This window comes from Phacochoerus africanus, chromosome 5 (genome assembly GCF_016906955.1).
Source record: "Phacochoerus africanus isolate WHEZ1 chromosome 5, ROS_Pafr_v1, whole genome shotgun sequence".
Lineage (NCBI taxonomy): Eukaryota > Metazoa > Chordata > Mammalia > Artiodactyla > Suidae > Phacochoerus > Phacochoerus africanus.
Window position 1 is genome coordinate 82,353,910 of NC_062548.1, and position 14,787 is coordinate 82,368,696.

Here is a 14,787-nt window from a genome sequence, read left to right on the forward strand (position 1 = left end):
AATTGGATTATAATCTGAGTTTTAAGAGTTCTTTGTATATACTAGTTATAAGTCCTTTATTAAATATGTGAATTGTAAGTATATTCTCCCAGTCTGTGGCTTATCTTTTTGTTTTATTGTGTCATAAAAAGAGCAGTTTTTTTTTTTTTGTCTTTTTGCTATTTCTTGGGCTGCTCCAGTGGCATATGGAGGTTCCCCGGCTAGGGGTCTAATTGGAGCTGCAGCCACCGGCCTACGCCGGAGCCACAGCAACACGGGATCCGAGCCGCGTCTGCAACCTACACCACAGCTCACGGCAACGCCGGATCGTTAACCCACTGAGCTAGGGCAGTGATCGAACCGGCAACCTCATGGTTCCCAGTCGGATTCGTTAACCACTGCACCACGACGGGAACTCCAAAAGAGCAGTTTTTAATTTTGGTGAATTCCACTTTATCATTTTTTACTTTTGTTTTTCATACTTCTTGTGTCTTATCTCAGTAAATTTTTGTGACCCAAATTATAAAGATAATTTCCAGTGTTTTCTTCTAGAAGTTTTATTGTTTTAGATTTTATATATAAGTCCATGGTCCATTTCTTTTTGATTTTTGTTTGTTTGTTTGTTTGCTTTTTGGGGCCACACCTGCGGCATATGGAGGTTTCCAGGCTAAGGGTCAAATCAGAGCTGCAGCTCCCAGCCTACACCACAGCCATAGCAACTTGGGATCCAAGTTGAGTCTGCAACCTATACCACAGTTCACGGCAACGTCGGATCCTTAACCCACTGAGTAAGGCCAGGGATGGAACCCACAACCTTATGGTTACTAGGCGGATTCATTTCTGCTGCAGTACAATGGGAACTCCTTGATATTTTTATAGAGTACAAATTATGAATCAGTGTCTCTTTTTCATATGTAATTCCAATACCTTTTGTTGCAAAGGCTATCCTTTCTCCATTGGTACCTTTGTTGAAAGTCAGCCAGCTTTTTTTGTGTGAGCCTATTTTTGGACTCTGTTCTGCTTTATTGATTTATGTCTGTCTTTACACCAATACCACCCTGGCTTAACTACTGTAGCACTATTACAAGTCTTGAAATTAAGTAATGTGAGTCCTTGGGTGTGGAGCCTTCTCAGTGTTCTCATCCCCACCTCCAGTGGTAGCCAACCTCTGCTTTGATTGGTGTAGGATCCTGGGCTTAAGGTGTTATTCTCCATTCCCTGAAGACCAGGCATATTTTGTTTCTACCCCTCACACAGTGACCTTGTGGATGAAGGAGTTTGGAGTCCTTCTCCCTTCTCAGTGACTTTAGGCTTTTGCTTCGTATGTGAGGAGGGTTTGGGGGAGTGGCTGGCATTTGTTCCTTTTCCTGAGTAGCAGCCAATTTACCTCCTGCTTGCCTATGTTACTGGGAGTGACCCTCTCCTCCCTGACCCCGCTGTTGCTTGTGAGCACCTGCTGGAGGCCCATGGAGAGTTGTTGAGTGAGTGCAAACTCCCCTTGTGGCTGGGGTTCTCACTCATTCTGAACATGTGCTAGTCCACTTGGCCTTTGGGAATTCATTAAAATGTTAGTTGTTTTTTTATTTGCTTCTGGGGTGGTAACCTGCTCTTGCTATGTTTGCCAGAATTGATTCCTGTGTCCTTTCTCTCCTCGGAGGGCCTTGTCACTCCTTGGAATTAGTTCCCTTTGTTCCTGTGACCTCTGTTCTCTGATAAGTTCAAGAAAACTTATGATTTTATAAATTATTCCTGTTTTTTTCTTGTGGTTAGGCTAGTAATGACATTCTCTTGAAGTTTTCTAAATTTTAAACAGAAACAAAACTCTAGAGTTTTTAAGCTAATGAATCACATGATTGTAGTTTAGAAAGAGTTAATCAGATAGTGTGCAGAATGGATTTGAGGTGATATGGCACATCCTCTATTTGGAATGTTTTCACTTAATTTTTTTCCTTTAAAGACTCAGCAGCCTGAGTGTGCTGCTTAGGAAGCCATCTCTGCTGTCACCTAAATGTCCTTCACCCATCTTCTTGTAGCATGCATTGTTCACTTTCTGCAACAACAACTTTTAGATAGTCAGCTGTCCAAAGGGACTATCTCTGATTAATCTTTGTATACTCTGGCTGACACATTCATTCAAGCATGCACATACACATACATACATGTACAAACCTGTGTGCATGTGTACACACATATGCACACCCAAGAAAATACTTATTTAGAGCTTACCATGTACCAGGAATTTTATTATATGTTTGTTGAACTAATATCTGGATTTAACTAATATTGTTAAAATGCTGTATTTTTTTCAGGTGAGAAGTAGTAAGGTCTCACCTAGAGCAGGGTTTCTCATCTGGAGACAGTTTTGTCCCCAGAGGACATTCAGAAATCTTGGGAACATTTTTGGTTGTCACAGATGATACTGGTAACTAGTGAGTAGAGGCCAAGGATACCTCTAAACATCCTAAAATACACAATACACAGGAAGGCCTCCACAACAAAAATTATTTAGCCCAAAATGTCAGTAGTGTAAAGGTTGAGGAATTCTGACCTAGAGTACTAATGTATAAAATAATTGGAAAGTATATTTGATGGGACTTAGCCACTAATTCAATACAAAGAAAAGAAGGAATAAAAACTGAGTTGGAAGTTTCAGGTCTATGTGACCCAGCAGGATTTGTAGTACCAGCAGTAGTAATTGAAATAAGTAAGAGGAGAAGGTTTGGGACAGCTCATGGTAAACTCAATAATGGACTGGAACATGAAATAAATGTGTGACTTAAACTCAGTCAGTAGTTCAGGACTAGAGATACATTAGAAGCCATGAGATTGAATGATATTAATAAGAGAAAAATGAGGAAGGCAAGCAGGGGTTAATGTTAAAATAACTTTGCACTTAGGTGGCAGGAGATAGAAAAAGGGGAAGGTTAGGAGGGGCAGAATTGGGAAAGCATTTGGACTACACCAGGATAGTGTGAGATTGTGTGCAGTACTGCAGAACAATGAGGAAAGGGAACAAGAAGAACTACTGAATTTGCAAGTTAGGACTTCTTTAGTGATTTTTTTTTTCCAGAGAAAAGTTTCGAAAGATTGTTAACAGTGGAGGGAAGGTAGCTTGTGTAGTGGCAAGAACCAGATTTTAAGGGTTGAGAATTAAGAAGTACAATATCAAGTTTAAGTGAATGAAGATATGTGGTGATGGTAAGATGGAGAAAGCAGTGGTGAAGGAAGGTTTTGGGGGAGTGCTAGTTGTCAGGGCTGCCATAACAAATTACCATAAACTGAGTGGCTTAGAACACATAAATTTATTCTTGTAGTTCTGGAGGACAGAAGTCCTAAATCAGAGTGTTCCTACACCACACTCCCTCTGAAGGCTCTAGAGAAGTATTCTTCCTGCCTCTTGCTAGCTTCTGGTGCTTATTGTCAATTGTTGGCATTCTTTGGCATGTAGATGCATCGCTTCGATCTCTGCCTCTGTCTTCACATAGCCCTCTTCCCTCTGTGTGTCTCTGTGTCTATATTTCCCTCTCCTTTATTCTATGAAGACACCCACTGGATTTAGAGCCCACTCTAATCCAGTATGATCTTATGAGGCTCCAGATGGACATGAATTTTAGGAGGATATTATGCAGCCTAGGACAGGGGAGTAGTTAAGATAACGGGATATTAGTGAGATACTACTTCATACCCACTTAGAAGGCTAAAATAAAAAAGGCAATAATAAGTGTTGGTGAGAATATGGAGAAACTGGAACCCTCATACTGCTGGGTGGGATTGTAAAATGGTAAAGCCATTTTGGAAAACATATTGGCCTTTCCTCAAAAGATTGAACGTGGAGTTTTTTGACCCAGTAATTCCACTTCTAGGTATATACTCAGAATTGATACTTGTATACACAAAAACCTGTACATGAATGTTTGTGGCATTATTATTCATAATAGCCAAGAAGTAGAAATAACCCAAATGTCCATTGATTATTGGATAAACTATGGTATAACATGCAGTGGAATAGCATTCAGCCATAAAAAGGGTGAAGTACAGACAGGTGCTGCAACATGGATGAACCTTGAAAGCATGCTAAGTGAAAGAAGCCAGTCACAAAAAGCCACATGTTGTGTGATTCCATTTCTGGAGATTAGTGGTTGCAGGGGCTGAATGCATGCTAATGGGAATGGGGTTTTTTCTCGGGGTGATGAAAATGTTTAGAAGTTAGTGAATAATTGTGTAACTGAGTTTACTAAGAAACAATCGTACACTTCAAAAGGAATGATTTTTATGGTATGCAAATTATATCTTAAAACTGTTATTAATAAATAAGATAAAGGAATGTTGGATATATTTCTAGGCTAGGGAGAGAAATCCTTGAGTGGTTTCAACTTTGCTTATCTTGGCGTGGTAACATAGCCTCTCCATGGTCCTGCTGCAGCAGTGTATTGGAACTCATCATTTTAATAAACCATATAAGATTGGTGCATCTAAAATATTATTTAGTCCAAATTTGCCTTATAAATGAAAATGATATATAAATTAAGCTGCGAATTTTAAAATGTGGGTCAAAAGGTGATTGTCCAAGTCATACTAGCATACTGTTCTGAATATAAGATGAGTAAAATATTAAGTACAGATCATTGAAAAAGTCTTCTCTTAACCTTAGGGTAAATTGATTACTATATTGTCCCACCTACAAAAGAAAAAGAACATTATAATTCTATCAGTTATATTGATTTCAGATATGATCATGTTGAACACATTCTTAAAATCATGTTTAAAAAATAATCTGTTACTTTAGAGGGCCTACTGTAATGATTCATCATTGTATATTGAGCCAGAATAGGAACTAACATTTTTTGAGTACCTTCTTTGTATCAAAAACTGTTTTTGTGTTCTTATGATCCGTTTTTTTTAAAAATGCTCATAGCAAGCTCTTTGAGATATAGAGAAATATACACAGTGTGGAGAAGTAACTCACCCAATGTCATATAGTTAAGAATTTTAAGAGTTGGAATTTAAATCCAAGCAATCCATCTTAAGGAAAGAAGCAGCCTAAGTTTTTAGCCACTAAATTATGCTGGCTTTTTCAAGATCGATTAAGATTTTTAACAAGAGGTTCTTGAGACGTGCATGAGTATCCCTGTAAGTTTAACTCTGATATAGTGTGAACTTCAGCTATATCAGAGTTAAGAAGTGTAGGGACAGAAACTATGTCTTAGGGAATAGAGGGGACAAAATGCAATCCAAAGGACACGGACATAATTCTCATTATTTTTCCCTGCCAGTATGAGGTGAAAGCTCCTGTTCCTTCTGCCTGTTTCAGGAATATTTGTAAGCAAATGACAAAAATGCATGAAGCTATATTTGATCTCCTTCCAGAAGAACAAACACAAGTGAGTACTAATTCCTAAAACTACTTCATTATACATAACATAATATGCATGCAAAATTGGAGTGTTTTTTAATGTACTTTTGGCCTAGTTAGGTTTAGCTCATATTCTAATATGATTACTATTTTTTTCTGGTTGTTATATTGACTTGTGGAGCATGGATAATGTTTCTGATTTCAAAGTGCCCCTTACTCTGACAGTGTAGAGCAATAATAGCTTTGCCGTATGGTCTGTGATTTTTTTTTTTTTTGGTCAGTAATTTTAAACAGCAGATTTTCCTTTGTCCATTGGGTCATCAGAGGTCCCAGCTTCTACTTACATCATTTATTACATTATTAGTTTGAAAATCAGAATTAGCATTTATTAATAAAATATTAGAGTATGTTACTATGATTATAATCCAAATTGGATAGGGGAGGAACTTGTGATGGGCTTAAAAATGACATGGCATATAAAGTAACTCAATTAATATGCCATAACATTAATATCTGTTGGATCGGCATAAATGATGTGTAGTAGGCACAGCCAGGAAATAGCAAAATGGGACCTCCTACCTATGAACTATCCACCCTCTGCCCCTATAGTCTTCCCTACTCTATTACCAGAGTTCTCTTTACTTTTTGGTGACATTCCTACCCCCAGTTTCCCTCTATTTCCTCATCTAGTACTTTAAAGCTTCCAGTATATCTTTTTTGCCAGTTTCCTTTACCTATCTTAGTTTGGTCCCGTTATGCCAGGTGAATGTTATAATTAATACAAACCTAGTTGTTATATGACTAATAATCTTAACTTCCACTGGGATTTTTGCTTTTCAGACAAGTTTGTTATTTCAGTTTGTCTCTTAATTGGTTGAGTATGTGGAAGTGGTATTTGGGAGCAGAGAGTAGCTTTTTTTAGTGTCTTTTCCCTGCCCTCTTGCTCCTGCTGGTCTCCTTTCCCGTGCCACCTCACACTTCCATCCCGTACTAGCTATTACCATATTTTCATACTTCCCTAGGTTTTCATTAATCATACCCACCTTTTGATTAAATATCATCGTAAAACTCCTTCGGGGCTCATTGAGGACTGAGGAGACTTGACATGTGGAGCACCCACTAGGATTTCCTTTTTCTTTCTCAGTCTTCCTAGCCAAGCCATCCTTTTCATTCCACATCTAAGATCCCCCACCTCTGAGATTCTGACCTTCTGGATTTGTCATCTGAGTTCTAATTCTAGAGCAGAGCTTAGCTCTAGTATTTAGTATTTAATGTGGTTTTTTGTTGTCGTTGTTTGGTTTTGGTTTGTTTTTTTTTTGTTTTTATGGCTGCACTGTGGCATATGGAAGTTCCCTTGCTAGGGGTAGAATCAGAGCTCCAGCTGAGGGCTACACCACAGCCACAGCAACGCTAAATCCAAGCCACATCTGCAACCAACCCTGCACCTTGCACCAGTGCTGGATCCTTAATCCATTGAGCCAGGCCAGGTTTGAAACAGGATCCTCACAGAGACAATGTTGGTCCTTAACCCACCGAGCCACAGTGGGAACTCCTAATATGTTTTTATCTGCATCATTATTTAAAGGGAACTCGTGTCAAACCTGGGTAAAAGTTACAGATTTTGTCAGCATCATCACTTGAGTACCAGTAATTCCATAAAACTTTTCCAGAGATGACTTTATGTATTTTTTCCCATGAGAAATATATTTCACAAAATAGTTTCCATAGATTATTGTATATAATTTCAGGTCAGGTATTTCCCAAAGAAGTATTAGGCCATTGCATTAAAAATCTGCATGTAGGGAGTTCCCTGGTGGTGTAGTAGTTAGGATTCGGTGCTTTCAGTATTGCTGCCTGGGTCCAATCCCTGGTCTGGGAACTGAGGTCCCACATCAAGCCGCTGCATTCTATAGCCATTATTTTTAAAAAATCTGTATATGGAGCAATAAATACTTTCAGGTAATTTAGAAGGCTAATAGTAGCCTTGCCTCTACCATTTTTTTTTTCTCTATCAAGTTCCTAGTTAATACATTGCGGAAATCTCCATCTCTTTTTATTCTTTTTACCTGTATGGTTGATATCCCAGAGGACTTCGAAGGCACAGAAACAGAGTGATAAGTCATATCATTAAAAGAAGTGTTGCTGAAAAGCAGAAAAAGAGCTTTTATTCAACTAAGGAGAAAAACTATACTGATATAGCGATGAAATGCTTTCAGAGGAGCATTTTAAAAGTTTATACCAAAACAAAGGTTTTTTAAAAATATTTTCTCCAAATAATACTCTGATTCTTACGTCTTCTATGTCAATAGAGCTTTAAGAAAGTTAATTTTATTTCTTTTCCAGATGTTATTTTTAAGAATTAATGCAAGTTACAAACTCCACTTGAAAAAGCAGTTATCTCATTTAAATGTGGTAAATGATGGAGGACCTCAAAATGGGTATGTTTTCAACATACTTTTTATCACATTCTTCCATATTGAATTGTTTGCTTTTCCACTGCAATCATGTGAGGACCTTTTGCCTTATTTTTTCCTCTGTGGAGATGATAGGTATCTATGTCTGTCTGTCTGTCTGTCAGAGTTAAAGTGTCATGGTCAAGTTACCCAATAGTCTTCACCCATCCAGACAGAACTCAAAAGTCCTACTTCATACCTATAAGGTCCTGGGAAAGTTACTTAACCTCTGTGTCTTATTTATAAAATGAGAAGGATAAAATCTGCTTTATTTCTTACACAGGTTATAAAAAATAAGTGTAACTGTGTACATATTTTATTGTAAGCCATTGAACTAACTATGTGTATTATTGGTGAGAGTGTGATATATATATATATATATATATATATATATATATATATATGACTTAGAATCTTTTTTTTAAAAGAATTATTTATTTTCAAAAATTTCAAAGCCACAGAAAAGTTCAAAGACAGTGTCACAGCCACAGTGGGAATTCCACTAATACTATTTTTAAGGCCTATTCCACTCATATCCCTCTACTTTTATTCCCATAATTAAACCTGGTTGGTTGGTTTTCCTCAGACCAATAGTTCTGAAGCATCCAAGTTAATTCATCACTTTTTTTTTCTTGTTAACTTGGCCATTTAGGGGTTAGTACAACCTTAGAGAGATCTTCACTGTCACATACTTTTAAAGACACTAAGACTGTATAAATCAAATTACGTCTTTGAATCATCCCTTGAAAGATAGAATTCCCAAAAAATTAATCTCTAGACTCTAGCCAAAGACGTAACAAACTATCAGCTTAAAAGGAATTTTTGTTCCTGAAACGGCTCTAAAATGGTACCTTTTCTTTTTTTCCAAGTGAAATTCACATACCATAAAATTAACCATTTACATACAGTTGACAATTCAGTGGCACTCAGTGCCTTCACAACCACCACCTCTGTCTAGTTCCAAACATTTCACTATCCCAAGAGGAAATCCCTTGAAGCAGTTGCTCCCTATTCCTTCTCCTCTCTAGCCCTGCACTTTTTTCTCTTTAATGGGATTTTTTTTTTCTATTTTAAGATATTTGAAAAATATTCCTGTTACTTAGAATTGATCATTATTAACATTTGTCATTTTCACTTGAAAAAAATGTTTAACATTTTTTTAAAAAATGGCATTCCAAATGAAGCTCAAGTATCCCTTGAACCCATCTCTAGTCCCTTTCTCTTTCCTCCAACCCTTATGCAACATTTCTAGTAAATCTGGTCTATGTCTTCTGAGTCCTTCTTATTTATTATCTCTAGCTAAAAAAAAAATGTGGAGCTGTTTTATAATTTTAATTTACTTACATGGTATATTGTACATATGTTGCTTGCTTTTTCCACTCAGCATTGTTTCTGATTTACCTGTGTTAACATATAGACATTGTCCATTTTGACTATTTTGTTGTATTCCCCCACATGAATCAATGATGTTTAATGAGATCATTTCATTTAGTGATCAATATTAGGACATTGCTTTTTTCCGTTATATCATTGCACAGTGAAGATATTTCTTTATACATGTCTAATGGTGTGATCATTTCTTTAGGGTGTATACCTACACGTGGACCAAATGTACCTTTTCTCTTTACTAGATCTTGCCAGAATGTTGTCCAAAGTAGCTGTACCAAGTTTATATTCCCACTTTTTTTCCTCATTTTGCCAGCAATTTGTGGTAGACTTTTTAATTGTTGCCAGTCTAATGGGATACAATGGTATTTTATTTTGGTTTGCATTTCCTAATGTTATCTTTTCATATATTTGTCATTCAGGTGTTCTCATCTGTGACTTTTTCTGTTCATATTCTTTGCCCATTTTTTCTGAGTATGATCTTCTTGTTGATTTTCAATTTTTGCATATGCCTTCAAACTAATCCTTTGTTGGTTTTATATATATTACAGATATCTTAATGTGCTCATTTATCAAACAGAATTCAACTTTGATGTAAAACATATTTTCCATGTACTTTCTTATATAGACTGTAAATAGTTGTTTATTAAACATGATATTTTAAAATGGAGGTTTATGTTAATTTCATTTAATTTTTAATGAGAAGCTTGCCTTAAAAAGATTTTGTAGTTTTTTGAGCCATCGATGTCTGTTTCAGTGTACTTAATATATTATCACAAGAAATGTGATAATTTAGAATCCGTGGATTTTAATGCAGCCTGAATTTGATGAGTTTTAAATGAGGAATATATAGTCCTTACTAAATTCTATGTGACAAAAGCTGAAACATTGAGTACCTAAGTCCAAAGGTATTAATAAATTAGTCTAGTACACATATTAAGGGTGCTTACAATACCTTTGTCCCTTGTGGTCCAACAATCCACAACTTATGTGTTCATTAAAATAGCAAAGCTGCTTTTCTTCTTTTACAAATACTAAATCAAGATGTCCTATTTGTTTCTCCCTGGTCCATATCTGTCAACACATACATTTCACCAGGCCAATCTCTATTCTCTGTGTGGTGGAACTTTGATATTTCTGTTTTTCTGAACATTCTTTCCAGGAGTGTTCTTTCAGACATTAGTGTGACATAGGCATTAAAGTGACAGCTCAGTACTCAAAAGTGTAATTCTTTTTTCATCAAGTATTGTTATATTATCAATATCAAATTTTATATCCAGTAGTATTTACATATATGAGTCCAGCCTTCATTTAACTTCTTAGGATGGCACTCAGGAAACCTCTTTCCCTTGATTTCACTAGTCATATTACATGTATGCTCTAGTGGCACTGATCAAAAAAAAAAAAAAAAAACCATAAGCTGTTTTTTTTCTTTTGTATTTCATACTGTTATAAATCTATTTTATTGGGCAGAATTAATTATGAAACTGAGTCCAGACTGCACTGGTTTATTCATTTTCAGTGTTGTTGAAAGAGAGCACTTAAATGATCTGACTATATGATAGCAAAAATCCTAAATTGTTGACATTTGGTCCCTAAGAAATCTAAATTTTAAATAATAATCCTTATAAGCTAGGATAGGACTCTTACCCTGTGAGCATTGCTACTTTATTTGAAAAGTGAGATTAAAAATAATTTTCTCTCTGATGTCTAGGTTGGTCACAGCAGATGTAGCTTTTTACACTGGAAATCTTCAAGCCTTAAAAGGCCTTAAAGATTTGGACCTAAACATGGCCGAGATCTGGGAACAGAAAAGGTGATGACATACTGGAAAACTGGGTAGTTCATCTGACCACAGGATGTATGTTTATGATGAAATATGGATGCCTGTGACGCAAGAACTGAACCTGGAACCCAAAGCGAACTGGGGTTGGGGAAGGGGAAAAGGAAAGTATCAGTGTTGGGAAACTGGGATTCAGTGGGATCTACAAGGAATGCCATTTGTGTGCTTCCTTCAAAGAGGAGTAACTGATCAGGTATCTATAACATTTTTCATTCTCTATGGAAACAGACTCAGGTTTCTTTGGACCAAATCCAAAAGAACACATAGCTGTAACACAGCTGTAGTTGACTAGAATGCTCTGTATACTTTATATTAAAAAATGCTTTGCATTTCTTCCAGTGCAATGAAATTCATATGGTGTCCCACCTTATTTAATGATGGTACAATTTAAAATATTAAAATCTTAGTCAACTTCTGTAGAAAGTTTTCTCTATGAAAGTAAAGCTGTTTGAAAATTATTTTTTTACAGATCTTTCTATAAAAAATAAACATCTTTTGATTGCTTGGATTTAGGAATTCATCAATTTTTGTTTCAGTAACCAATGTCAAGTTTTAGGCTTTGTGTGACCCATATTTAATCTTTCTACCACCGCTGTATGTCAACTGCGTAAAGCCTTCCAGAATAGTCTAAATACTTGAAAGGCTGATCACAGTAGTAATTAAAGAGTAAGATTTTTGGTGTTTATTTATGCAACTACTAATTTAAATATGTTTCAGATATGGTATATGAGAGCCTGCAGTTTTAACAGCTGTATTTTTATAAAAGTATCTATAAAGGGTTGGGTGTTTGGGGTTTTTTTTTTTTTTTTCCTTTTTATTTCTAACAGAGGTAAGAATACATTTTCATATATTCTGCCTACTTATGAGTTCTTATTTTAACACTGAGATAACACTGAAGTATGGCCCCCTTGGGTTCTTGTTGGTAAGTTACTTTCAATGTGTGTATGAACAAAGACCAGGAAGGAACAGAACTTTTACAATATAGGCTGCTGTGTTGGGGCCAGAAATATAAGGTGATGAGTAAGTTATTTAAAGACTTTTATAATACCTACCTTCAAAATTAGAATCAGCAGCACTCTACAAATGAAAGTGCCTGTGCATCACTTCACACCAGGAATCTTGCCTAACCTGTCAGAGTGCCTAACCTTGTGGTGATTATGTACAATGAAACAGTCTTAGTTTGTGCTTTTTGGTTTCCTGAAAGGAAAGCCTGTTTTCTTTCCTTCATCATTACAGAGGTATGTCATTGGTTCTTAAACTGTCTAAAATAAAGCTGTAAAAAATTATCAGACTTTAAAAGACAACTTTTTTTTTTAATAGAATATAGTAAACTTTAAACAAGCAGCTTACTCAAAAACAAGTATGGAAGCATTGGAAAATGTAACCCATTCTTAGAGAAAAGTCACAATTCAAGTCATTGGTTGAAGGTTATTCATGAACATTTCTCAGTGACAATAAGCAAGCTTCAAGAAATGAAGCTTCAAGGAAAGGTAACTTTTTATAAAGCTGTACCCCCCACCCCCCACTATACTAGAGAACAAAGATGTGAAAGAAATGCCCTACCTCCACCCACCCCATCTCCCCCTTCCGCTGGGAAAAGAAACACCTTTATTTCGATAAATGGGGAGTTTTGTGGAAAGCATGTCAGGCATCCCCGCTTTAGAACTAGATGAAAGGTATTGAATGCCTTCAAGTTTAATTCTTATGGAAATAATGATGTAGTTAATTTAAGGTAAATGCAAAAACTGGATTTATTAGGTATCCGGCCAGTGAGCACTTAAGTATTCCAAGAGCAAATCTTCCGACTGTTAAGAGTAACTGTTTAGCAAGAGTATATAAACCATTTTTCTTCACCATTTCATAAAGTTAGCATTGAAAAGTATAAGTGTACACATGTATTGCTTCACAGCTTTATTTCTGAAATCACAAGCAGTTCAAAGTGACCATTATTGAGGCCTCCGTTAAAAGATTTTCCAGCAGAGCTGCCCCAGTTTTAAGATTAAACAATATTGCACTTTAAGATGAATTAACTTTCAGGATCCTCTTTGAAAAAGAAAAGTATTGCTTCCACCTATGCTTTTCTTAGACTAAAAGCATACTGCAGAAAACTCTACTTTAGAAATTAACACTGCAGGGTATGGTAACAGAGTAAAGTACCTGCCTATTTTAGAATCCTAGAGAACATGTAATTTTAAGAAACCATTCAGCCCATAATTAGTATAAAGTGTACATGGTATTTTCCATTTCAGTGGTCCAAGATACGAAGGTTCCCGGATACAATCTTGTTTTCTAATACTGCTCCAGGTGGGATGTCAATTCGGTCACCATGATTTGCAATGATGATAACTGTTCCCTAAGGGACAGGAAAACAAAAAGCAAGAGTGTACTCGCAACTGTAGCTGAAATGCAATTGATTTTCTTACAATTATCACATTCACGTAGAAACTCCAGTTAAAGTATTTATAAACAATATTAAACATGAAAAGCAACACATTAAGGAAAATTGTAATGTGTCCTTCTGTCACCATGCTGGTAGTAGTTCTGGTACTGTCTCTGATAAGGAGGCAAGGAATCTAGGAGAGGGAAGTGGACCCAGTGCCACAGCATGATTGGCCCTTTCAGAGAACTACTTGCGAGGCCACCAGAATTCTCTACCTTCATAAACTAAAAGGTGCTTGGTTTATATTTACATATGGGTTTGGGGTTTTTTTTTTAAAGAACAGTTTAATGATATATTTTTCATGTCTTCAGTGAAACTGTTTAGATCAGTATCAGCAATAAAGTTGTGTGTGTACATATATATATATATGTGTGTGTATATATATATCTTTTTGGGGTTTTTTAAAAATCTTTAATTAAATAGCTTTAATAGGAAGAGCACATGAAATCTAGATATGGAATTTTAAGATATACTTTATTAGGAAAAAACTACTGTTATCTTTGGTTCTGAGCTTTAATACTCATAACCCATAGTTCTTCCTATTTCCTATACTAGGCTGGAAAGATACTCACAGTACCCAAGCACTACAGACTGTGAATGAACATCTTCATACTCATGGCAACAAAGTACTTTAACAGGATTAGATTATAATCAGTATAAGTTGTCATTTTTTCTACTTTCATTCATAGTCATCTTTAGTGAACTAATGGCTAATTTAACAGTGATTCTTTTAAAGATTGTCATATTTCAATAAAATAATACCAGTTCAATTTTTAGTGTTTGCTTTCCATTTGATTGCTATATTCCACAAAAAAACTCCTATATACAACAATTATGACTGTATTTTAACTATTGCTTATCTATGGAAGACAGTATCAATACTAAATATTGTGATAAGCTATTTAAGTTTTAAATGTATTTCTTATAAACACCTGGCACAGACTAAGAAGTATTCCTTAAAGTAAAGGTAAATTTAGGACTAGAAAATGAAACCTGTCTTGTAAAGCTATAAGAACTGTAATTTTCATCATAACACACCTTTAATGAAACATTCTTGCCAAATGTCACATCTCCTGAAACTGTGAGGTGATCCAATTCAAGCATATCTGGTATACTTTCAAATCTCCTTAGGTAATCCTGAACCTGAAGAAAAATAGAAACGTAAAAATTGTTTCAAAAATGGATTAACAGAAAAGCAGGGATTAAGTTAACAAGATAGTTTACTTGAACTATGGTCAAGCTCAGGCCTTCTATGGGGGGAACAACTCTATTTAGTAAGCACTCACTGTATGTACAGTGAGAACTGTTTGTAACAGCCTATGCATAGAGACCA

General features: G+C 35.8%; 2 protein-coding genes across 9 annotated transcripts in view; one reads left to right on the forward strand and one right to left on the reverse strand.

Moving 5' to 3' along the window:
- VPS54 (VPS54 subunit of GARP complex) overlaps positions 1 to 12,300 on the forward strand; it is a 116,388-nt gene extending 104,088 nt beyond the window's left edge. For 4 of the 5 annotated variants that reach the window (XM_047781943.1, XM_047781942.1, XM_047781945.1 and 1 more), the window contains 3 exons: positions 5,253 to 5,360; positions 7,676 to 7,770; positions 10,886 to 12,300. In XM_047781943.1, coding sequence (XP_047637899.1) covers positions 5,253 to 5,360; positions 7,676 to 7,770; positions 10,886 to 10,991 — 309 coding nt within the window. In that variant the 3' untranslated portion in view covers positions 10,992 to 12,300. Of the gene's footprint in view, positions 1 to 5,252; positions 5,361 to 7,675; positions 7,771 to 10,885 lie in introns of those variants that run through there. The other variant, XM_047781944.1, reaches the window with a different exon arrangement.
- A 440-nt stretch (positions 12,301 to 12,740) lies between these two features.
- The window catches only part of UGP2 (UDP-glucose pyrophosphorylase 2), a 55,370-nt gene continuing 53,323 nt past the window's right edge, over positions 12,741 to 14,787 (reverse strand). For all 4 annotated transcript variants that reach the window (XM_047781950.1, XM_047781947.1, XM_047781948.1 and 1 more), the window contains exons 9-10: positions 14,493 to 14,597; positions 12,741 to 13,367 (exon numbers count right to left, since the gene is read on the reverse strand). In XM_047781950.1, coding sequence (XP_047637906.1) covers positions 13,260 to 13,367; positions 14,493 to 14,597 — 213 coding nt within the window. In that variant the 3' untranslated portion in view covers positions 12,741 to 13,259. The remainder of the gene's footprint in view (positions 13,368 to 14,492; positions 14,598 to 14,787) is intronic.